The sequence below is a fragment of the Grammomys surdaster genome, unplaced genomic scaffold, assembly GCF_004785775.1.
Source record: "Grammomys surdaster isolate TR1022 unplaced genomic scaffold, NIH_TR_1.0 332529, whole genome shotgun sequence".
Taxonomy (NCBI): domain Eukaryota; kingdom Metazoa; phylum Chordata; class Mammalia; order Rodentia; family Muridae; genus Grammomys; species Grammomys surdaster.
This window is the reverse complement of record NW_021627756.1, coordinates 24,486-45,000: the sequence shown is the minus strand read 5'-3', so window position 1 is coordinate 45,000 and position 20,515 is coordinate 24,486. Positions and strand designations below refer to the sequence as shown.

The 20,515-nt window shown below is 41.1% G+C and overlaps 1 protein-coding gene across 4 annotated transcripts; it reads right to left on the bottom strand.

Annotated features, from left to right (window-relative positions):
* Nucleotides 1-6,226: 6,226 nt before the first annotated feature.
* LOC114616564 (bis(5'-adenosyl)-triphosphatase enpp4) lies at nt 6,227-15,896 on the bottom strand. Of its 4 annotated transcripts, none has more exons than XM_028762006.1 (5): nt 15,850-15,896; nt 13,481-13,592; nt 11,653-12,511; nt 11,180-11,350; nt 6,227-9,472 (listed from the first exon to the last, which is right to left on the bottom strand). In XM_028762006.1, exons 3-5 carry the CDS (start codon nt 12,485-12,487, stop codon nt 9,108-9,110), a joined length of 1,371 nt encoding a protein of 456 aa, XP_028617839.1. In that variant the 5' UTR covers nt 12,488-12,511; nt 13,481-13,592; nt 15,850-15,896; the 3' UTR covers nt 6,227-9,107. The 4 variants fall into 4 exon arrangements, with proteins under 4 accessions (XP_028617839.1, XP_028617838.1, XP_028617840.1 ...); XM_028762005.1 differs by lacking the exon at nt 15,850-15,896 and adding an exon at nt 15,661-15,707; XM_028762008.1 differs by lacking the exons at nt 6,227-9,472; nt 15,850-15,896 and adding exons at nt 9,521-10,123; nt 15,661-15,707.
* Between the last annotated feature and the right edge of the window lie 4,619 nt (nt 15,897-20,515).

Genomic DNA, 20,515 nt, shown 5'->3' with positions numbered 1-20,515 from the left:
ATACTGGATTTATATTAATAGCCAAACTCTGAAACCGACTATTCTTCAAACGGTTGGATAAACAAACAGGGCTTTAAACATAGAACATAGCATGGAAAGGTAGGAGTAAAGAGGTTTATTGAGATTCATGATGAGATGGATAAATCTTGGTGGACAGTGATGATGATTGCAAAATCTAGCACTCCAGAGTTATTCATGTGACATTTTGAAATGACATCATCTTGGAATTGGAAGGTGACTATTAAAAGACAATGCAAGGGGACCCTTGTGTTGGAAGTATATCACATTGCAGTTAGTCTCAGCTACCCTGAGTGTACTTGTCTTAGCTCTGGGGGTGGAAAGTCCCAGGGCTCTTCTCCTAAGTTCTCCTCCTGACCTGTAGATGGCCAACTCCCCATGCCTAGGGCAGATGGGCTGGAGAGGGGAATACACTCCGTCCTCTCTACTCCTCTAAAGGACACTGATTTCATTATAGGGGCTCTTTCCTCCCTCACTAGAAGTTTTCAAAGCCCTCACTTGGAAAAAAAGTCATATGGAAGGGGGGATGGTGAGGGCTTCAAGATGTGAATTATGAGGGGATACATATTAATTTTTTAATGATCAGACTAATCTTGTTTTGGGTAGTTATTTCAGGTATTAAAGAATTAATACATATAAAGACTTTGCAGGACTGGTTGGGAAATTGCAAGTCCCTAATTAGCTATAAGCTAGTGTCATCATGTCTTTTATACTGAAAATAACAAACCAGGGGAACTTTTGCTCAAAAAAAAAAATCAGAATAAGGACTCAGACCAATGATTCCACTAAAAGTTAGACAAAGGAATAGCAGGCAAATTATATCAATATCACTCAGTTGGTGAAAGTAAACTACACATTTTTAAATGTGAAAAATGCTGTTATTTCTTCCAAATCTACAATCACTTCAAATTTTCATCAATTATGAAAAGGCTGAAAATATTTATGTGTCTCTTTTCCTTGTAACAGATGTATTGTTCTGAATCACCAATTCTACCCCTATTGGTAACTAGTTTCCTGACTTATTATTAGGTGCAAAGAATGTAATAGGTGACTGGGAGGGGTTGAACTGAAGGCCTGGAGGTTAAGGAATATTGCTTTGCAGAGGAGGAGTCAGGTTCCTGTCACCTGTCTCTGTTGACTCGTAACCACCTGTAACTCCAGATTCAGGGTCTACAACAGCATTTTCCGGCCTGAACAGACCCCACTCAGACAAAAAAAAAAGGAGACATAATAGAATCCGCCAACAGTTACCGGAACTTGCCGTTTCCCAACTAAGATATAAGTATGTTGTATAAAGTAATTTTAATATTCAACAGCCACACGGGTTCCTACCGTTCTTACTCCAACATAGCCATGAGGACGTTAACAGGGAAGTTAAGTCGTGTATCTAAGATTCAGTGGTGAATAATGGACTGAGAAAATGGCCATTTAGTCCTGAATACTAGGTACATCCTCCAGTTAAGTCAAAGTCCTGAATTTGAACTTCTTCATTTTTGAACTTAGAACATTTCAATATCTCACCACTAAGAGTATTGCCGGTAGCTTTTCTACTTGGAGTGGTTTATACACATCACTTAACCAGTTTCAGGATACTCTCCTTCTTTCCAAGTTTTAACCTTTTGTTTAAATGAGTGATGAGAGTTTTAGCAAATTCTTTTCCATTCTTTTTGCTCTGTTAATATTTGATTTTTAAGCGTGTATGTGTGTATGTGTGTGTGTATGTGTACATCAGTGCAGAAGCACACAACCAGAAGACACCATCTACAGATACAGCTGTGAGCTGCCCAACACGGGTACAATGAACCAAACTCAGGTCCTCTGCAAGAGGAGCCTAGGCTCTTAAGCACTGATGGATGCATCCAGCTCCAACAGACTGATGTAAAATGATCAAGAAAACGTTGCACCACTATGGCGAACGACACTTATTAAATACACCGTCCTTTGCAACACTAAATTCAAGGAGTTTTCTTCATAAGAATAATGATGACTTTCTTTTAGATCTTCATAGTTTTGGTTCTTTATTCCATTCTTCTGTAAGTCTGTGTAAAACTGATACTATGTCCCATAGAATTAATAAAATGTCCTGGTCTAGGAGTTTCCTGGAGTGTTTTTAACAATTTTTCATTTAAAGGGAGGCAGCTAAGACTTCCTACTTGACTTTGTTTTAACTTTGACCATATTTTCTCAAAGAATCTCTTCATTGTACCTACATTGTCAAATGTATTGGGTTCTTTTTTGCTAAACATAAGACTGTAGTTATGACTGCCCACTTCTTAATTCATCTTGCTAGTTTGTGCTGTCTTATGGTGGACTTAACCATTTTACTAATAAGGCTATAAAACCAGGTTTGGTTTTATTAGCTTTCTCTGCTTGTCTTTTCCATTTCTGATTTTATCTTTGCAATTTTTTCTTCTTTTCTACCTTCCAAAAACACATAGCTTAAATTGTTGAGTTTTGAATTTTTCGGCAGGTAGCAATTCTAGGTTGTAACTTTCCTCCTAAATAAGGCTTTATCTGTGTATCTTAGCATTCAATAGGTTATCTATTGGAATTGCAACATATTTCATTTGTATTTCGTGGCTTACTCATGGTTTAGAAGCATGCAGTTTATTTAATTCCAAAATATTTCCCACATTATATTAAATGTAATTCTCCTTTGGCCAGAAAGTATAATTTATAAGACTACAATCCTTTGAGACTATTTGCAAAGACTCGGCTATGGCAATGAAGACACTATCTGGTAATTCTGTGTACTCAGAAAGAACACCCTTTTGCTGTTTACACTGTGGTGATCTCTTAATGTCTAGGGTGGTTGATGGCAAGTCTATTTCTTTGCCTGACTTTCTTGGTCTAGTTCTATCAATTTGAGAGGAGTAGTAAATTTTGTTTTCAGGTTTGCTTAGGGATCCTTTATCAGTTTTTCATGTGTATGTTTTAAAGGGTTTTCGGTGTGAAGTGCTGTCTCTTCCGTGCATATGCTCCTTCCTTTGACCACAATGCACTGCTTCTTTCCAGCTTAAAACCTGGGTCTTGAGAGCTTTTCATAGAAAGCACAGCTAATCCAGGTGATGATTTGATATCAATTTCCATATATTTGTTTGCAATTTGCAGTTTTGCAGTTGAGGTATCTCTCTTGTACACTACCTACTGTTTGTCCACCCAATTTTATTAACCCCTGACACTTTCATCCAGATGTTTTGTTCTTTTATATATAATTAATTTTTAAGTTTAAAATTTCACTATGTTAACTGTCTCATACAAGAAACTGGTTCTATTTTTGCTTGATTTGATATCAAGTTCTTTTCATCTAAAAATTATCTTTTTCTTTTCTAAAACTCTTATTGTTACAGTGGCAAACGAAAACTCATTTTTAAAAAAGGACTCAGAAGGTCTGTGGTCTTTACTTGTACAGTATGTTCTTGTATAATAGCTTAGAGCCTTCTGAACCTCTTTCAGATACAGAAATCGATTAATCATGTTTCACTACGGAAAACATTTTAACACCTGTGTTTATTCCATGACACAGTACAATAAAATTCACTCTAAAAATAAAGTAATTAAGTCAAGAAATCATTCCACTGTATTTCTCTCTAAGTCTAATAACTCCCTAGGAAATTATCCACTTGTACATACAAATTTAGTTGTGCCAAAGAATGTAAAATACATTCCTATGATTAAATGATATATGGAAACACCTGTACTCGCTCAGCCCCTCCCCCATGATTAGGCCAGCTCCTCAGCCCCACAACTTTTTCTAGAATACTCTGATACCACTGGGTGCTCGTCCGTACACAGTTCTTCATTTTTAGTCTCTGCCTGCAAATTCTTCACTGTCTGAACTTTAAACCTTGAGAATTAACTTTCTATTTTTTTTCTCAATTTTTCATTCTTTAGCAGAACAACTGTTTGAGTCATACAGTTTACCATTATGAGAATAAAATTCTCCTTATCCTTTTACAAATTAAAACAAAAAGAAAGGAAGCCTGTGAGGCAAGGGACGGTACCTTCACAGAAAGTTTGAATGAAAAAAAAAAAGTATTTTATTTCTTCAGTATAATCAGGAGACCTGTTTGATCTGGGCCTATAAAAAGAACATCCTTTTGCAGCTTGGATTGCACTGTTCTCTCAATGACACATATGTCACATCACATGTGAGTTGACATCCTCAGGTCTATTTTTGGGGGATGGGAAGGGTGGTTTTAGTGTAACCAATTAGCTGGGAGTGCTAAATTCTTCAAGTATGTTTATGGATAATTTCTGGATTTGTTTTGGAGCTAATTATCCAGTCTTTATGACAGTGAGGTTAAGCACCGTAGCCAGGAAACATACACTCACTAAGGGCCTGACCATTAGTCTGTCACACTGGCAGGTGTGAACCAGGACCTAAGCTGTTCTTTAATTCCTTTTCACAAGATGAAAGCTTAACTGGGTGTGATCTTGCCTTGAGGTCACGAAGGCTCCCTTTATCCATTTAACGTTTTAATCTGTTTACCTCCTTGAACATGAGATTTAACTGAATTCTACTTCCTGGTGCCCCTTTTCTCCTTGAGCCATACATTCTGTATTTTTCCTTGCTCAGCGTGCTCCTTCTCATCAAAACACTCTTCATAAGGGTGAACATTAGTAACCCCACACTCCAGTCTATACTAGGCTGTTTTGTAATTTCCTCTACCAGTGCAATTAATTCAAAACTCCTCATTTTAGCCTCAGGCAGAATTTTTGGACAATGGCAAAATGCAGGCAAATTTCTTTGCCAAAATATCACAAGGATAGTCTCTAGGTCACATACTAATATTCTTCTCCTCTAAAACCTCCTGAGCCAGGCTTCCAACAGTTCAAATCACTGTCAGCACCCACTGTCTTCCATGTTCTATTTAGATGACCCATTAAGCTCCATTTAAAGCGTTCAAAATGCTTTTCTAATCCAAAATCCAAGGATCCACATTCTTCCAAACAAAAGCATGCTCAGGCCTCTCATAGCAGCATCACATTTCCTGGTACCAACTTTTGTCTTAGGGTTCCTATTGCTATGAAGAGACACCATGACCACAGCAACTCTTATTAAGAAAAACATTTGGGACCAGTTTATGGTTTCAGAGGTTTAGTCTATTATTGGTCATGGCAAGAAATATGGCAATATGCAGACAGACATAACACTGGAGAAGGAGCTCAGAGTTCTACATCTTGATCCACAAGCAGCAGGAGACAGTGTATCACACTGGGCAAAGCCTGAGCATATGAGATCTCAAGGCCTGCCCCAACAGTGACATACTTCCTCCAACAAGGTAACTTCTCCTAATAGTGCCACTCCCTATGGGGCCATGGGGGCCAAATACATTCGAACTACCACAGGTAGGCAGGCCTGAGTAGCGGTTTAGTATTTGCCTGTTAAGCAATTCTAACTCTGGGACATGAATGAGACCAGTTTGCTTGACATTGATAGCCACTACACTCACAAATGTTAGAATACAAATCATCATCTTGTAAGACAGCACCTCAGGACCCAACTGGATCTTTGAACTTTCATATAGTCTGTCAAACAATGGCTATGTTCTGGGGGAGGGACAATATAATAACACCCAAGACTAGGCAGAGAAAGAGACAAAAGGGTCACCTAATCTCTACAAGTGGAGAGCCTAGAAAATGATTCTGGCTCGTGAAACTCAACAGCAAGAGTTAAACCATGAGTGGATGTGAGTCATCTGTTCATACAAATGTTTCCTTTGTAAAAACCTCTCTTCCAGAGTAAAGAACAAATAGATTTCCTAGTTCCTACCAGTGTTTGGTTACTTTAAAAAGACTGACTGAATGAATGCTCTCCTAGAGAGAATGTAGTTGAATTCACAGGCTTTTGGGTAAGTCATTAAATGCCTGTAGTTCCACAAAAGACAAAGTTTAGATACTGTAAGTGTATCTAACTGTTCAGTAATCAGCTTATAAAATTTCTCCCCTTTTATTCTAAGCCATTAATCTTAGTTCAAGAGGTTGTGCAAGTTTACTCTGGGTCTCTTGCCAATGATGCCTTCATACTATATGTATTTTATATATCGTTTAAAAAATTTGTTGTTATATACCTTTATTCCTGGTTTTAAAAAAAAATCTATAATGAATGTCTACAAAGGTCTTTACAGAATCGCTCAAGTCATGAACATTCAGCTTTCACGGTATGTACAGTTTGTAAGAAGGTGACAAATTAAGAAGGCTGATGTATTTGTTTGGGTAGACTTTATTTACATACATTTTAATCATAAGCAAAATCATTAGCTACAAATTGAAACAATGTATTTCCTTTAACTTAAGGCACTGCAATTTTCCTTACAGCATACTCATTGTATTTACACGCTTTTTGAGAACTGACAATAAATACATACTTTATATACCTAATCTTTGTCCTTCATTTGTAATGTTAAAAATGAAATGAACCACTCTTCATAAAAGGAATTAAAGCCAACCATCCTTAAAGCTTACCAGGCGGGCATGAGAGGGATACATTGGTGCAAAGGCATTTGATCCTTTAACATCCCAAGGTTTTACCTGTGGGTTCTTAAAGGAAGCCTTCTGGGCAGCACTGCCAGTGAGCCTTTGCCATCCTCCATTGCTTTTACAGAAGAGCATGCATGATAGGTGTTTAACAGGGACATGACTGGTCCTCTACTAGAAAGTCAAGGTACTCAGTTCTGAGCTGACTAGTGCAAGTAACAAAGCCACACAAACACTTTCCTATTATCTTTGGGTACTATCACCGAGAGCTAAGTATTTCCTGAAGCCATATATTTTCTCCTGAACAGAAAGCAGAGCAGGTTTAGTTAATGCTTTACAACATACACACCCAAACCTCTATGTCAAAGGCTACCTTTACTAAAAGGGTTTTCTCAGAGCAAAACTGCAGCCATGGGCTTTAACAGTGATAATTTTTTTCAAAGATACAAATGAATTAGCAGAAAGTTCAATATGATAATCTATTTGATTAAATAAATACTATTTTTGTCTCTTGAATGAGCACTTTGTAAAATTTTACCTAGTTCTAGTCTTCCAAGAACAGAATAAAATACAAAATAAATACATGTGCTGCAAGGGCTATGACACTGACAGGGCGTCCCATCCTCTCCCATCCTTTTAAAAAGTCTACTCTAGAGGTGGACACCAAGTATAAGGTGCAGTCAAGGTCAAGGAGTCACTGGGATCCACAACACTGTAGGAACTAAGGTCATCTTCAACACTGCTGGGAGATGGTTCAAAAAAGCCCACTCTTTTTTTTTCCAAAGTGAATATGGCAGTTTACTTGTGATTTTCTTAAATGGAAAGAAATAAGCAGGGATTTCTCTATTATCTTACTGGATCAACTCTTTACCCCTTAGTATTACTACTGCATGTAACAAAATAAATCAGAACATTTATGAACAAAATCAGTCCTATCCCATCCCTGAAACAGCCATTCTGTGACCAAGAGCATAGGTTATACACGTAGTACAGAAATGCCTCTCAAAACCCCAATTCAATGAAGCATCAGACATCAAACTTGAAGGAAATTCGCTGTGAGCCAGTACAGCACAATACATCTAAGATGACTGACACATGTCTTTGATCATCACAGATCATCAGTGTCTAACTGCACTGCATACTTACTGTAGAGCCATCTTGCGTCTGAAGAGCAATAGCCAAGTTTGCTTTACGTTGTCAGAACGCTGAAGATCACACCGGTAACACGGTGGTCTGTGGTCTAATGGACATCAGATAGGCTGTTCTAATAGCTCTGGTTCTGAGGAGCCAGCTCTGGAGGGAATGAATGATGACAGTGCTTCACAACAACTCTTTGGTTCTCGGGGTTACGATGAGTCAGGTGAGGAAGCGGACGGTGCAGGGCTGGAGCTGCTCTGCCCTGAGCACATGGCCACTGCCAGGGCAGAAGACACTAAACTCAACCTTACGTGTCTTACCACTGGACTGCGTAGAAGGCACATTCAAGAGCCACGAAGGTCAATACAAACATCCTGACCTTGTAGCTTTGTACTCAGGCCATATTTTTCCTACAGCATTCGGACACTTCCAATAAACATGAGAATTGAAAATTGTAACAAAAAATAGGATGTTTTAATTGTGATATTAAGTTGTTAGTTGGTGAAAGTATACAGGTAAGGTCTGCAAGAAGTAGCCTTTCCTTGAGCTGAGCCTTTCTTGACAGCTGTGTTCTGGCACAGAGTCCAGTCCCCTCTACATGTCATATGACGTCTGTACATTCACTCACACAAACACGCTGGCATACACAACTTAGCCAGAGACGTTAAACACAAATTTTTGAAACTCCTTATTAACAACAGTATCTAAAAAGGTAACTAAAGGAAACAAATGAACAAACAAAACCACAAGGTGTTATGTCACCCAAGCTGGACTCCACCTCAAGGCCCTCTGCTTCATCCTTCCTACAGGTGTGCATCACCAAGTCCAGTCCCAGACTCAGCTTCTGAGCTGTCAACGGCTTACAGGTTTTACCAAGCTCAGTCTTTGTATTACATAGTCTTCCTTGGGTTTTGTTTCCTTTTAGCAGCTTTATTTAAAACGGTTTCTTTGTATGGTACAGTTATGCTATGTGGCTAATCAGTTATCTCAGAATTTCCTACCTCAAGGGTTTTCCTGGGATACACACTAACTAAAGACAAATATAAAAATATATGCAACTTTTTCTCCAGGATACATAAAATACATAAATTACATAAATAGTTTTGTGTCATTTACAAATATATAAACTTGTTAGAAAAGCATGCCTATTAAATTCTGGTATATTTTCACTTAAAGATATATTTCATTGAAAAGAGAGAAGGGAGGAAGGAAAAGAAGGAAGGAGGACCCAGAGTTTTTTCTCAAAGGCTAGTCTTGCTAGGGAAACAGGTGGTTTGAACTGATTTACCAGTGACTCTAATACCATCAGGGTTATTTGCATCAGGCAATACACCAAAACGCACACACACCCACACACATACCCCAGAGTAATTTTGCCCTGTGTGTCTTGTCTTTTGAAATATCCCTTTTTCTGGCTGTCACACCACTCCTTGCATGGATCCTTAGCTTTGAAATTAATAAGACACGGTGAATTACTCAATTAAAGGATCATCGTCATCTTCCTGCAGCTGAAGGCGGGAGAATGGGCGGGATGCAGATGCCCTGTTCTGCATGAATATTATGAGGCCTGTTAGCATGGTTAATACCAATAGTGCACTAACAACAATTCCAATGGCTTCTGGGAGATTAATGCACCACTGGTCCACGAGCAAGCACTTGGTATGACTGAGGGTTCCATTGTTGGCATGTGGTTTTAGTCCCAGGATGTGGCACATCATTGGATAAATATCCACAGTGTTGATGGTGCTCTGCCTGTAACCTTTTCTAAAGGCAGGTCCATGGGCAGCGAGAAACGGATGCATACTAGGCAAGGAATTGTCATAGCCATGGTCACCTACTGGAAAAAGAGACAAAATTATGTTATTAAATGTTAGCGTTTTATTACAAAATACCTTGTTCACTATCACTACACTAACTTCTTGCCAGCCTTGTCTCCATCCATTAAGATTACGCCTGGCTGCACTTAACAGAACCAGACGTGAAAACCTCTATTTCCATCAACTTAGGGCATCCCGCATTTCAGACGCTCACACCTCTCTTCCCAAGAACCACAGCTTTAGACTTCAACACTTCTCAACCCGAGGTCCTTATGTTTTAGTTTTAACCGCCTTACTTCACCTACTCACCCCCAGTGCTAGTAGCAAAAGCTCACTATCGACAGCACTGGTGCCGAGGGGCCTGTACGACTGAGAGAGAAGAAGACAGTTGAATGGGGGATGGGACTCCAGACTTAACTCTCAACTGTTCCAATATCAGTATCACGGCCGTAACACATCACTGACTTACTGCCAGTTAATAAACACCTCAGAGGTCAGGAAGGTCAGGTACGTGAGGAGTTTAGAGGAAGCATGTGTGTACTGAATGTAAAAGAAACGCAGACAACTCTAGCTGGTAGCTCCAGGAAATGTCTGGCTCAAAGAGATAATGGCAAGCCATCCACGATGGAAATCCAGTAGCAGGTTCTTCAGTTCGGCTCTAAGGACCTTGTCTGTGAATGTGGACCACATGCATTTCGTGAATTTCCATTTTAGGGACATGGAAATTTGATGTAGTGCTCAGGGGACTGATATCACAAGCCTCCAATGATTCCACTGCCATCAAAATTCCAATTCAGGTACGTATATGAAAAAAGTACTGGGAGGGCAAAGTCCCACAAATAAACATTTGTCTACATTTCCATACTGATGGATTGCAATGGTTCTGTTCTGTTTCCTGTACTTTCCTAGTTTGTTGTTTTATAAAACAACATAAATATAAATAGTGCCCAGTCTGTTCTACGCTTGCCCCATATTTCCACATTCCCATAGTCAGTCTGCACCTAAGTGTGGTCCTTCCACCTCCCCATAGCCAACTTTCGGCAAGCCAACTTTCATTACTACATGCGCGTCCATTAGCTCACCAGCTATCCATGTCAGTCTTCATGCTAGGGAAAGAGCTGAGCTGAGGAGCTCAGACAGAAACCAGCGGGCCCACGAAGCCAGGGATATTTATTACCTAGCACTTTAAGGGCATTTGCAGAGCCCTGCAGTGGACTTGGGGATCAGAATTCTTAAAAGTAGTAAATCGAAAAACAAAATACAGATGCGCAAGTGCCGTCTGAGACAAGAAGTACAGCTCAGCCTGCACATTCAATTACTGACTGAGCAGCTGTGACGGATCGATGCTTCGCTAACTTAACCGTTTGTTTGCTTTCAACTGTTACACAGTGGCCTACGGAACCAGAGCATCCAAGGAAGTGATTTCATCATCTAGGAAACTCTGGGGGGTCACTCAGGCAAGCTTTTTTTTTTTTCCCCAAACACAGACAAGGAGAAGGAATTGGAAAGTGAAAGTGCAGCACTTCTCTGGAGTTACACAACCTCCCGATGGAAGAGTGAGCTGTGGCCACTGTACACGGCTGTGCAAGGAAACTCACTTGGGAGCTGCCCTGCAAAACTGAACTGATAGTGAATGGAACTACATCAAAGCACCTGCCTCTCGCCTTTCGGAACAAGGTCACAACGTAGCTCTTAGAGACTCCACAAATTCAGCAACAAACACTTACATTTTAATGATGACGTGTTGAGTGTGATTGTCCAGCCTTCCTCAGCAACCAAAATAATGGGCTGAATTCGGTCGCTGTGCTGGTAGTAAAATCTGTTAGGAATAGCTTCTTTGAGATAAACACTCATGTGAGGGTTACAGTGTTTCAGTTTGTCATAAACCTCTGTGACATCTGTAAAAGGGAAAGGCCAATGCGAAAACCAGTTGACTCAGAAGCAAAGATATAGCTGACTAGCATAAACAGAAATACATTCTGGATAGTATTATCTAATTAAATTGCTTTTAATCCTCAGAACAGACTGTAGTCATGCGACAGTGTCAGAGATGGGCACTTGGAATAACCCACGTATCCGACCAGCCTGTCCTGGTTGATTTAGAAAGGGGATAGTTTTTACACTGAGTGTATTACTACTGATAACTCATTCCATCACTGGAAGAAATGTCTATCTCACTTAATTTTAAACAGCTACTTACTTATTTTGGGAAGAATCGCAGCCACAGGGGTTAAGTCTATGACACTGTAGTTTGAATGGTCAATGCAAGAATCCAAATATATCAGTCGGCTCTCGGAACACTGAGCCATCCCATGATCGCTTGTGATGATCACATTAAGGCTTTCCCACAGTCCTAACTCCTTGAGCTTTAGGACAAGATCACCAATAAGGTCATCTACTTCTTTCAATGCCCGACCCATGTTTTCTTTATCTTCAGGCCCGTATTTGTGGCCGCTCACGTCTGGTTCTTCCCAATAGAGCGCTGCAAAGGTGACTGGCGGGTCGGAACTGCTGAGCCACTGGGTAACGTTATTTAGTCTCTCCTCAAAGGGCACTGAGCTGCTGTAATTCATAAAATAGGAAAGTGTGGTATTGTGAATGGGCACGTCGGTACCAGGCCACATAGCGGCAGCACTTGACCTGTTTTCCTGAAGCTGATTGGTCACCCAAATCGGCACTGCGCCGTTCCACCAAAATGGATCCTTATCATTGGATTCGGAAAAATGTTTCTTTGTGATGTTATCATACATAGAGTTGGCCACAATGCCATGGCTTTCCTCATATAAGCCTGTCACGATGCTGTAGTGGTTTGGAAACGTTTTCGTGATGAAAACATTTTTAACATGTTCCACCAAGACACCTTCTTTGATAAAGTTCTGGAGGTGAGGAAGGTCGTAGTTCTTCAGGTAGTCGGCTCTAAAACCGTCAAAAGATACCAGAAGTAACTGAGGTACCGAGCTATAGGAAGAGTTACCTCTATAGCCAGTGACGAGTCCCCAAAGCAAAAGAATTACTAATAACTTCATACTGAACATGTTGGACACAGCAGCTAGGACCCCCTGAAACGTAAAAGAAAAACATAACGCATAAAGTAGCAACACAATTTAAGTTTCAGAAATTTACCCAGCGGAAGAAAATCAACATTCACAAATCCCTTACATGCTAACTCTACCGATGTCAACTCAGAACTTAGCTTCAAAGATAACAATGAAGTTGAAACACAGAAAAAAATTTGCCTTTACTTTCCCAGTTCACTACTGACGCCTGTTACAGGCATCTCCGAGCTCTGGAGGGAAAATGGGACCTTCTTCTGTCTCCATAAACATTCCTGTTTGTCTATCTTGCTCATCTAGAGCAGCGGAAATTACCCTAAACATTTACAAAAATTAGATGAAAACATAAAAACGATTCTTTTGTTCAGAATACAAGTTCTCTTGGTTTACATCAGCCCACATGAGTAGCTGGTGGGAAGTCTACCATATGGGCCCATCCCCACTTTGTGTTTAAGATCAAACTACTATTATGAAGACAAATGAATGCTCCCGGACAGGGGCAATCTCAGTGGGCAACGGCTCCAACAGTGACACGAAGATGACTAACAGACAAAGCTTATAAGGATGTGGATGCCACAGTAACTTCAGAAGAAATGTAACAGTTACTAACAGGGATTTCATCAGTATATCACCCTTCAGCATCCTCCTCACAGCTAAAGGCATGACAGCTTTTCTCCCAATATCCCAGATTCAGCATTATGCCTAACTGCACTTTCTAGAAACAGTCGACGGATGACTGGATTATATGCAATTTTATAGTGTGCTTCAAAAAACAGTTACCCCTGATGGTTACAGAGGTTAGAAGATGATTCAGTAAATATCTTAAAAGCTGGGCAGCCACATGCAAAAGAATGACCCCTGGTACTCCCATCCCCTGACAAATGGAGAAGTTAAATCAAAACTGATCACAGACCTACATGAAAGCTAAGACTGTAAAGTTCTTAGAGGAAAAATATGGCAGTGACTCTTCATTACCTTTGACTATGTCCAGACTTAGATGTCCTGCCAAGAACACGAATGGAAGAGGAAATCACCAATGACCACCTCTTGCGTGACTATTTGGATGAAATGTTTAAGAGGGCCATTTCTATAGAGAGAAGACAGTATGGATAGTCTTAGGGGTAGGCCTGTGAGAAGTAGCAGTGAATGCCAAGGGGAAGTGCTTTCGAATTGTCTGTGACGACGGTTACAATTTCGGAAAGCTGGACACTTAAACAGTGAGTCCAATGGTGTCTTACTTATCGAACTATATTTTAAAAAAGAGGAACTGTATCCTTAAATGTCCCACCACAAGAGAGCAAACATTCTTATCATTTCATCTTACCTCAAAAACGGTGTGAATTACGCATCTGATCATGCAGATCTGGGTGTTTTAATGTGAGAATGCTTTGTACTACTTACTATATTCAAAATGATATTACATAACGAAATCTATGTCTGCCCTTCTCCCCCAAATATACAAACGAAAAAAAACCTTTCTTCCCCAAATGCTGAAAAAGGATGTTAAAACACACATACACACACACACACACACACACACACACATACACATACACGCACACACTATTATGAATCCCAGAATTCTTAGCACACTGCCTGGAATAGAAAGCAGTCCTTGTTGTGAAGTTTAGCAACATGGACAGAGTAGAAAGTCTACCAGGAGATGGGTCCCTGGTCATCTGTCCTCTCCCAGCTTCTAGTTCCTTGTAGGTCAAATGGGAATGCATAAAGGTTAGGTGCAGATCCTCAATATTCGCTCCCCTCACCCATTTTAGTTCTAAAATGAGTTAGGCCTGTGCTATGACAGGCAGAACACTACAATGGAACTGACGATAAATTAAGAAGACGTTTGATTCTCTTTAGACAATTTAGTCCAATGACCGGTGGAACTCAGAAAGTTCACAACCATCTTAACTCCATGCTTGTAATGAGTATAGAAATATTACAAGTTAATAAGCCGGACAACACTCTCCGAGTTGAAGAGAACCATGTCTGTCAGAACATCTTTCCTCAGCAGTGCAGAGATCCATGTTTACCCTGACATATTTCATTCTAACACTGAGTCTTAAGCTCTAAACAAATCGCTGGTCAAAGGGTCCTCAGATCTTTTTCATGGAATGAGAGAGCCATGGACCCGTGAATGAAATTATAAAGTGTTGCAAGAAATTCTGTAATTTTCACACCAACAAAACCCCAAAGGGAATTAAAAGGGGAGGAGAGGGCAGATATATCTGGACTGCATGAGGTAACTGGAAATCTGATATAGTCTCCAGTTTGGGGGGCAAAACATCCCTCACCTGCTCTGGGTTGCAGGTTTGCCTAAGTGGAATGCATGTCAATCAACTCTCACTGAACCCTAGACCATTAAAGGCTTGGTTGGGTTGGAGGATGGTATGGTAAAAAAGCCACTTCCCAGCCTTAGCATTCCATCTGCTCTTTGAAGCAATGAAATTCAAATGTGGCTTTAAAACAGCGTTATCCTTTACTACCTCCTGACACAGATAACAGGTGGTTTACCCATAATTTTTTTTTTTAATGAGTGCTTAACAACCTAAGGGGAAAAACCCAACTCCCTGAAAGCTTTCTAAGTCTTAAAGATTCTACGATTCTAAATGGTTCTCTGCTGTTCCAGGCCACATACAGTATCTTCACCTCAGTTACATCTTACTGCGCATAAAATGCCCCACATTGTATATCCAACAAAATTTCTTCCCAGGTATACCCAGTAAAATTGACTTTAAATTTAGTTGAGGGGTCAGGCAGGGGAGAAGCGCGAAAGCTCCGAGTTCCCCTACAATTGAGAAATCTCTGGGGAAACTGGAAGAAAGGGGAAAACCACACAAGCGCGCGCGTGCTTCTGCAGCCGGGCCCTCTGGAGTCCTACCAAAGGTTCAAAAGGATTTTTCCTGTCACTGGCTGGACAGCCATCAAGGCTCAGGGCTGGCTCCAGCGTGGGAAGGGTTGTTTGTGCAGCGCCTAACCCAGCATCCGGCATCTCCCTGAGCCTGTCTCTAGATTTTAGTTCAGGAACGCCGTTTGAACAGCAGGAAAACACTAAGCCTGGAGCAGACACCCAGGCAGGCGAGGTCCCGCCCGCCCGCCTCACCCTGATCCTGACCCTGACCCTGACCCCAACCATGACCCCCGCCCCTCACCTAACGCCACAGTTGACATCCACCTGCCGCAGTACTCTCCTCCTCCCCGCCTCCCTGGTCACCCCACGCGCGTCTCCACCAGCCGACCGACGCCGCGGGTGGAGAAGAAGGAACCAGAAACTCTCACCGTCTCTACCCCCCGCCCTCGGCGAGCTGGGGAAGGGCGTGGCATTTCCCTTCGGGACTCACCCGCCTCCACCGCCACTTCGGTCCAGCGCGCGGAACTCAGCGCTAGCGGAACCGCGCGCTCCGGGGTACTTGCGGGCTCGGCGGACGCGGGCGGAGCGCGGTTCGCGGGGAGCGCTTCCTGGGACGCCTGCGCAGTAGCGGACGCCCACCCCGCGGGCCACCGTCGAGAGCGGCGTTGCCCCGGGCGCTCCGAGTGCGCAGCCGCTGGGGCGAGCGCCGGCGGCCGGCCGCGGAGTCTGAAACGCGTACCTGGATTGGATGCCCGAGCCCGGGGCAAATGGGACTCTCTTTCTCATTGGTTCATTTCACTGTACCACTCGGAGACAGGTGGAGTTGAGATGAACTGAGAACAGGGTTGCTTTTCACCCGCAGTGCCATTTTCTTATCACCCTAGTTATGGGTGCCCAGTTTCAGGCAGAAGATGAGGAAATACCTTCTGCTTTCACCTGCACAAGGAAAGAAACTCTGAAACAACCAATTCACTTTTTCTGGTCATGTTTCTGCCTTTTTAAAATTCCCTTTCTGTAAAATAAAATAGAAGTCAGTTAGGGTCCTCAAACTCAATTTGTTCTAATTTTGCCACAGCTGTGGATGTGAAAGTATGTTCTTGCCTTTAAAAGGAATACTAGTCACGTAGCTGAATAACCCAACTTCAAACTTAGTTAGCACAACTCCCAGAGATATATTTCTTTAATATTTGTATTGCCCAGACAGAGTTGACAAAGAGGTTAGTATTTTTTCTTTGTATCTCTAACGCCCAAAGATGAACCTGACATTGAAGTACTCAATCTTTGTTGGGTTTAATGAGGTATTTTAAGGTACTCGATGTTTAAATGCTTCCTCTGTTAAGATGCAAGCGCCCAGAGAATATTTTCATTACAGTATCAACACAAGATACTCAAGAGGGTACCATGAAACGAATAAAGGATATCAAAATCATATACTGTATCCTGAAATCTAAAAGACTTAGCCAGGAATCCAGTAACTGGATTTATTAGGTTCTGGACATTAAATGTCAAAGGCTGAATTTGGCACCCTGCACTGAGTTGAGAATACAGCCATAACTAAGAACCGGTATGCAACCAAGGAGACAATTTTAATGAGAGTGCAGTCCCTTCACTATTATTGATTCCAAGTCTCCAGCTACCCCGTACATTCACAAACAGGAGCATCTTGGACCTACAGGTTGTCTTTGCCAGCATTGAGTAATGTTGGGCGTGTGCCCCAACCTGTTTAAGCTTCATCTCCTCATCTACAGATCAAGTACTTCCGCAGGACCAACCTCTCAGGGTTCTTGTCCAATATGTTCAATAAAGCACTCAACAGTCACTGGTCATGGTATTAGCGTGATTGTTGCTGTGATGCCTCCAGGTGTGCCCTATTTTGAACAATAGGGTGAGACAGAGTTCCAGGAGAGTTTACGTAATGTATAGTTTAGCAGAACTTAAATCGTCTGCATTTGGGGACCAGGATTCTGCATATCCTGCTGCTTCCTTATTGGGGACACAATTGCTTTAAGAAAAAAAAAAAACAGAATGGAGTGCTCCATGGGTGGCACATGTAATATCTACAGCAGTGAGCTGATTACCCACAGAAAGAAAGCTTCCTTATCCACTGCCTCTGTGTGTGTGTGTATGCATGTATGGATGTATGCATGTATGCATGTATGTATGTATGTGTATCTGCCCAGAGTCCCCTGTAGTCTGGTCTCCTACACTTTAAGATAAAGCAGTCAAAAACAAAGGGACAAAATGGTCTCCTTTGGCACAAGACTCCTGTTATCTCTCTTATATTCCTTCATCAACTGTGCTTGAAATCTACATCAAACAAGGGAAAATGATAAGGGTTGTTTGTTTCCTTGTAGAACGAGAAATTCAGAAGAGAAGGTACACTTCAGAAATCGCTGACTTTGCAACTCAGCAAAGGAGGCATCGATCACGTACACCCCTCTCTCCTCTCTACCTGGAAATGATTTGGCGTTTGTTTCCTTTCCTAGTAAAGATAACTATTTGCAGTTACAGGAATGATAAGATCCATTTTTTTTCATGTACCCTGGGTGATATAAATGACCTCTTGAGGGTTTGGCCTCTAAGTGGTGACATCTCTCATTTCAGTTAGACTAGTTCCTGTCTCACATGCCAATGAAAACAAAAATAAAAACCAGGTAATTGCCAGTCTTTCCATCCACACCCTAGGCTGAGCAGGGGGCAGGTATTATTTATGGAAACTACTTTTTCCTTAGTAGATTTGAGAAGGAGTGGATATTGGAAAAGTCCTTCTAGAAATGTAATGATAAAAGAATGTGACATTATTACTGATCTTCATTTCTAACGTGATTTTTTTTTACATAAATGTTTCATTTGGGTAAGAATAACACTGACTTATAATGTTCTTTCGTCTCAGCTTTTGAAAAGAGGGTTTTATATAGAGATTCTTTAGACTCACCTTGCGTTAGAGACTGAAAGGAAGCAGCAGCCAAACTCATTATTCACAAATGAATGTTGTGCTCCAGAAAGAATTGGCCAGGCTCAATTCACAGGGACTAAAGTCTGTGTCTCCACAGGCAGCATCAGATTTAAGATAGCATGTTAAAGGAAGTTTCTTTTTCTTTCATGAACTAAGCTCAAGATTGCCCATCCATTCATTAACCCAAAATGTTAAAATAATTTTATTCAGTTTTCAAAGTTAAAGATGTACCTCCTTGTGATTTAAAGAAAGAAACTAACAGACCAAAAAAAAAAAAAAAAAAAAGTCCTGCCGGGCAGTGGTGGCACACGCCTTTAATCCCAGCACTTGGGAGCCAGAGGCAGGCGGATTTCTGAGTTCGAGGCCAGCCTGGTCTACAGAGTGAGTTCCAGGACAGCCAGGGCTACACAGAGAAACCCTGTCTCGAAAAACCAAAAAAAAAAAAAAAAAATCCTCATGCCTAACTCATTTTTGGCAGGAGTTAGGCAGAAGTTACAGGAAAATGATTTCAGAGCAAATGCCACACCCTGGACAAAGCAAAACAATAGAGGCTCACGGCTCAGTTTTAAGTAGACAGTCACAAAACACAAACCAGTGGGTCACCCTCAGATCTTCAGGAGCGCAGATTGAAGTTCAGATTCTGATGTATACCAGATGCCTCTCTATGTAAATATATAATGTAGGTTTTATTGTAGCTGTAAGGCATAAAACTACTTTATGAAACATAGCTCCATAATGATTTTGAAAATTCAGTAAGTGAAATCATCTACCTAGTTTGCTTTAAGCAATACTGCATTTAAATAATCTCAGTTAGAGGTGATGGGTTTGAAACATTGAAATGCGGTTTAAAATGATCCTGTATAATGCTGTGACATTTCTTCATCCTGAGAGACATTTCTTCATCCTGAGAGATTTTTCCCAAGTATTTTAATAAAATGAGAAAGCAAAAATTCTTCTGAGGCTTTTAAAAAAATTTTCTCACCTGAAAAACATAAAAAAAAGTGTAAGATTCGGCCCTTTATAGGGCCTTGAATCTAAAGAGATGAACAGAGAAGATATTATTCTGGTGTTTTGCTTGCCCAGCTTTCTTCCTTTTTCTTGTGGTTCTAATGGAGACTAGCCACTTTCATTCTTTTTTTTAAAAAAAATATTTATTTGTATTATCTTTAATTATGTGTATGTGTCTATGTGGCTATGTGAGGACAAGTACCTGAGGAAGCTGGAGGCTGCAGGTTCCCCCTGGATCAACAGTGCATGGTTTTCTCCACAGCAGCCTCTCTGCAGGGTGACCCCCTCATCTTCTTATTCTATGAGAGTTTGGGGAGGCGAGCCATAGTACTCCATCTCTAGAATGGACTCTTAAGGTGCCAACTGTCTTGACACTAAATTGTGTGGGAGTTTTTCTTTTTTCTTTTTTTAAATAGAAAATCAGAAGAGTAATAAACAAATTGGAGCAAGTTACAAAACTGATCCAAGCCTGGTCTGTTGGAACAATTCCACTCCACACCCAAAAGATTTTGTTCAGTCATGGGACCATGCTCCAGTTTCAAACAGTCCAATCTCTATGAACATCTGATGAGCTAATTGAGAAAGTCAGGGTTTCCACACAATTGCTCCATCAAAAGTCTGTAAGCCCAGAGGTGATCCTGGTCAACCTTGTCACTGGAAAGGGAATGTCTACTGGGGTACATAGCAAGGCAGAAGAAAGAGGAACCAAGAGCAGGAGCCCAACACTTGGGGACATTGACTGCTTGTATCCACCTTTCCTTGTAACTCCATCCTATGCACACCCCAGTAAATTGTTGTTGTTGTTTGTGTAGCTGTGTGCGTGCGTTTGTCTGCGCCACATCACATGAGAATCGGTGAGAGGACAAACTTGGTTGTTGGTCCTTCCCCCACACCTTGTAAGAGGCAGCCCCTTAGTTGTTTCTTGCTGTGCTGTATATTACCAGGCTCTCTGGCCCACTAGCTTCCAAGGGTTCTCATGTCTTTGCCTTCTGTCTCACCACAGAATTGTGGGTATTACAAATGCCCTAGGAAGCTGCTGGATTATTTAGATTCTGGGATTTTTAAACTCAGGTAATTACTTAAACAGGTGTTTTATTCACTGAAACTTCTCCCAGCTTTTGATACATTCTTTTCTCTGAAACTTGTCAGAATTAAGTTCCTACTGCTTATGTCTAAAATGGGAATGAGAATA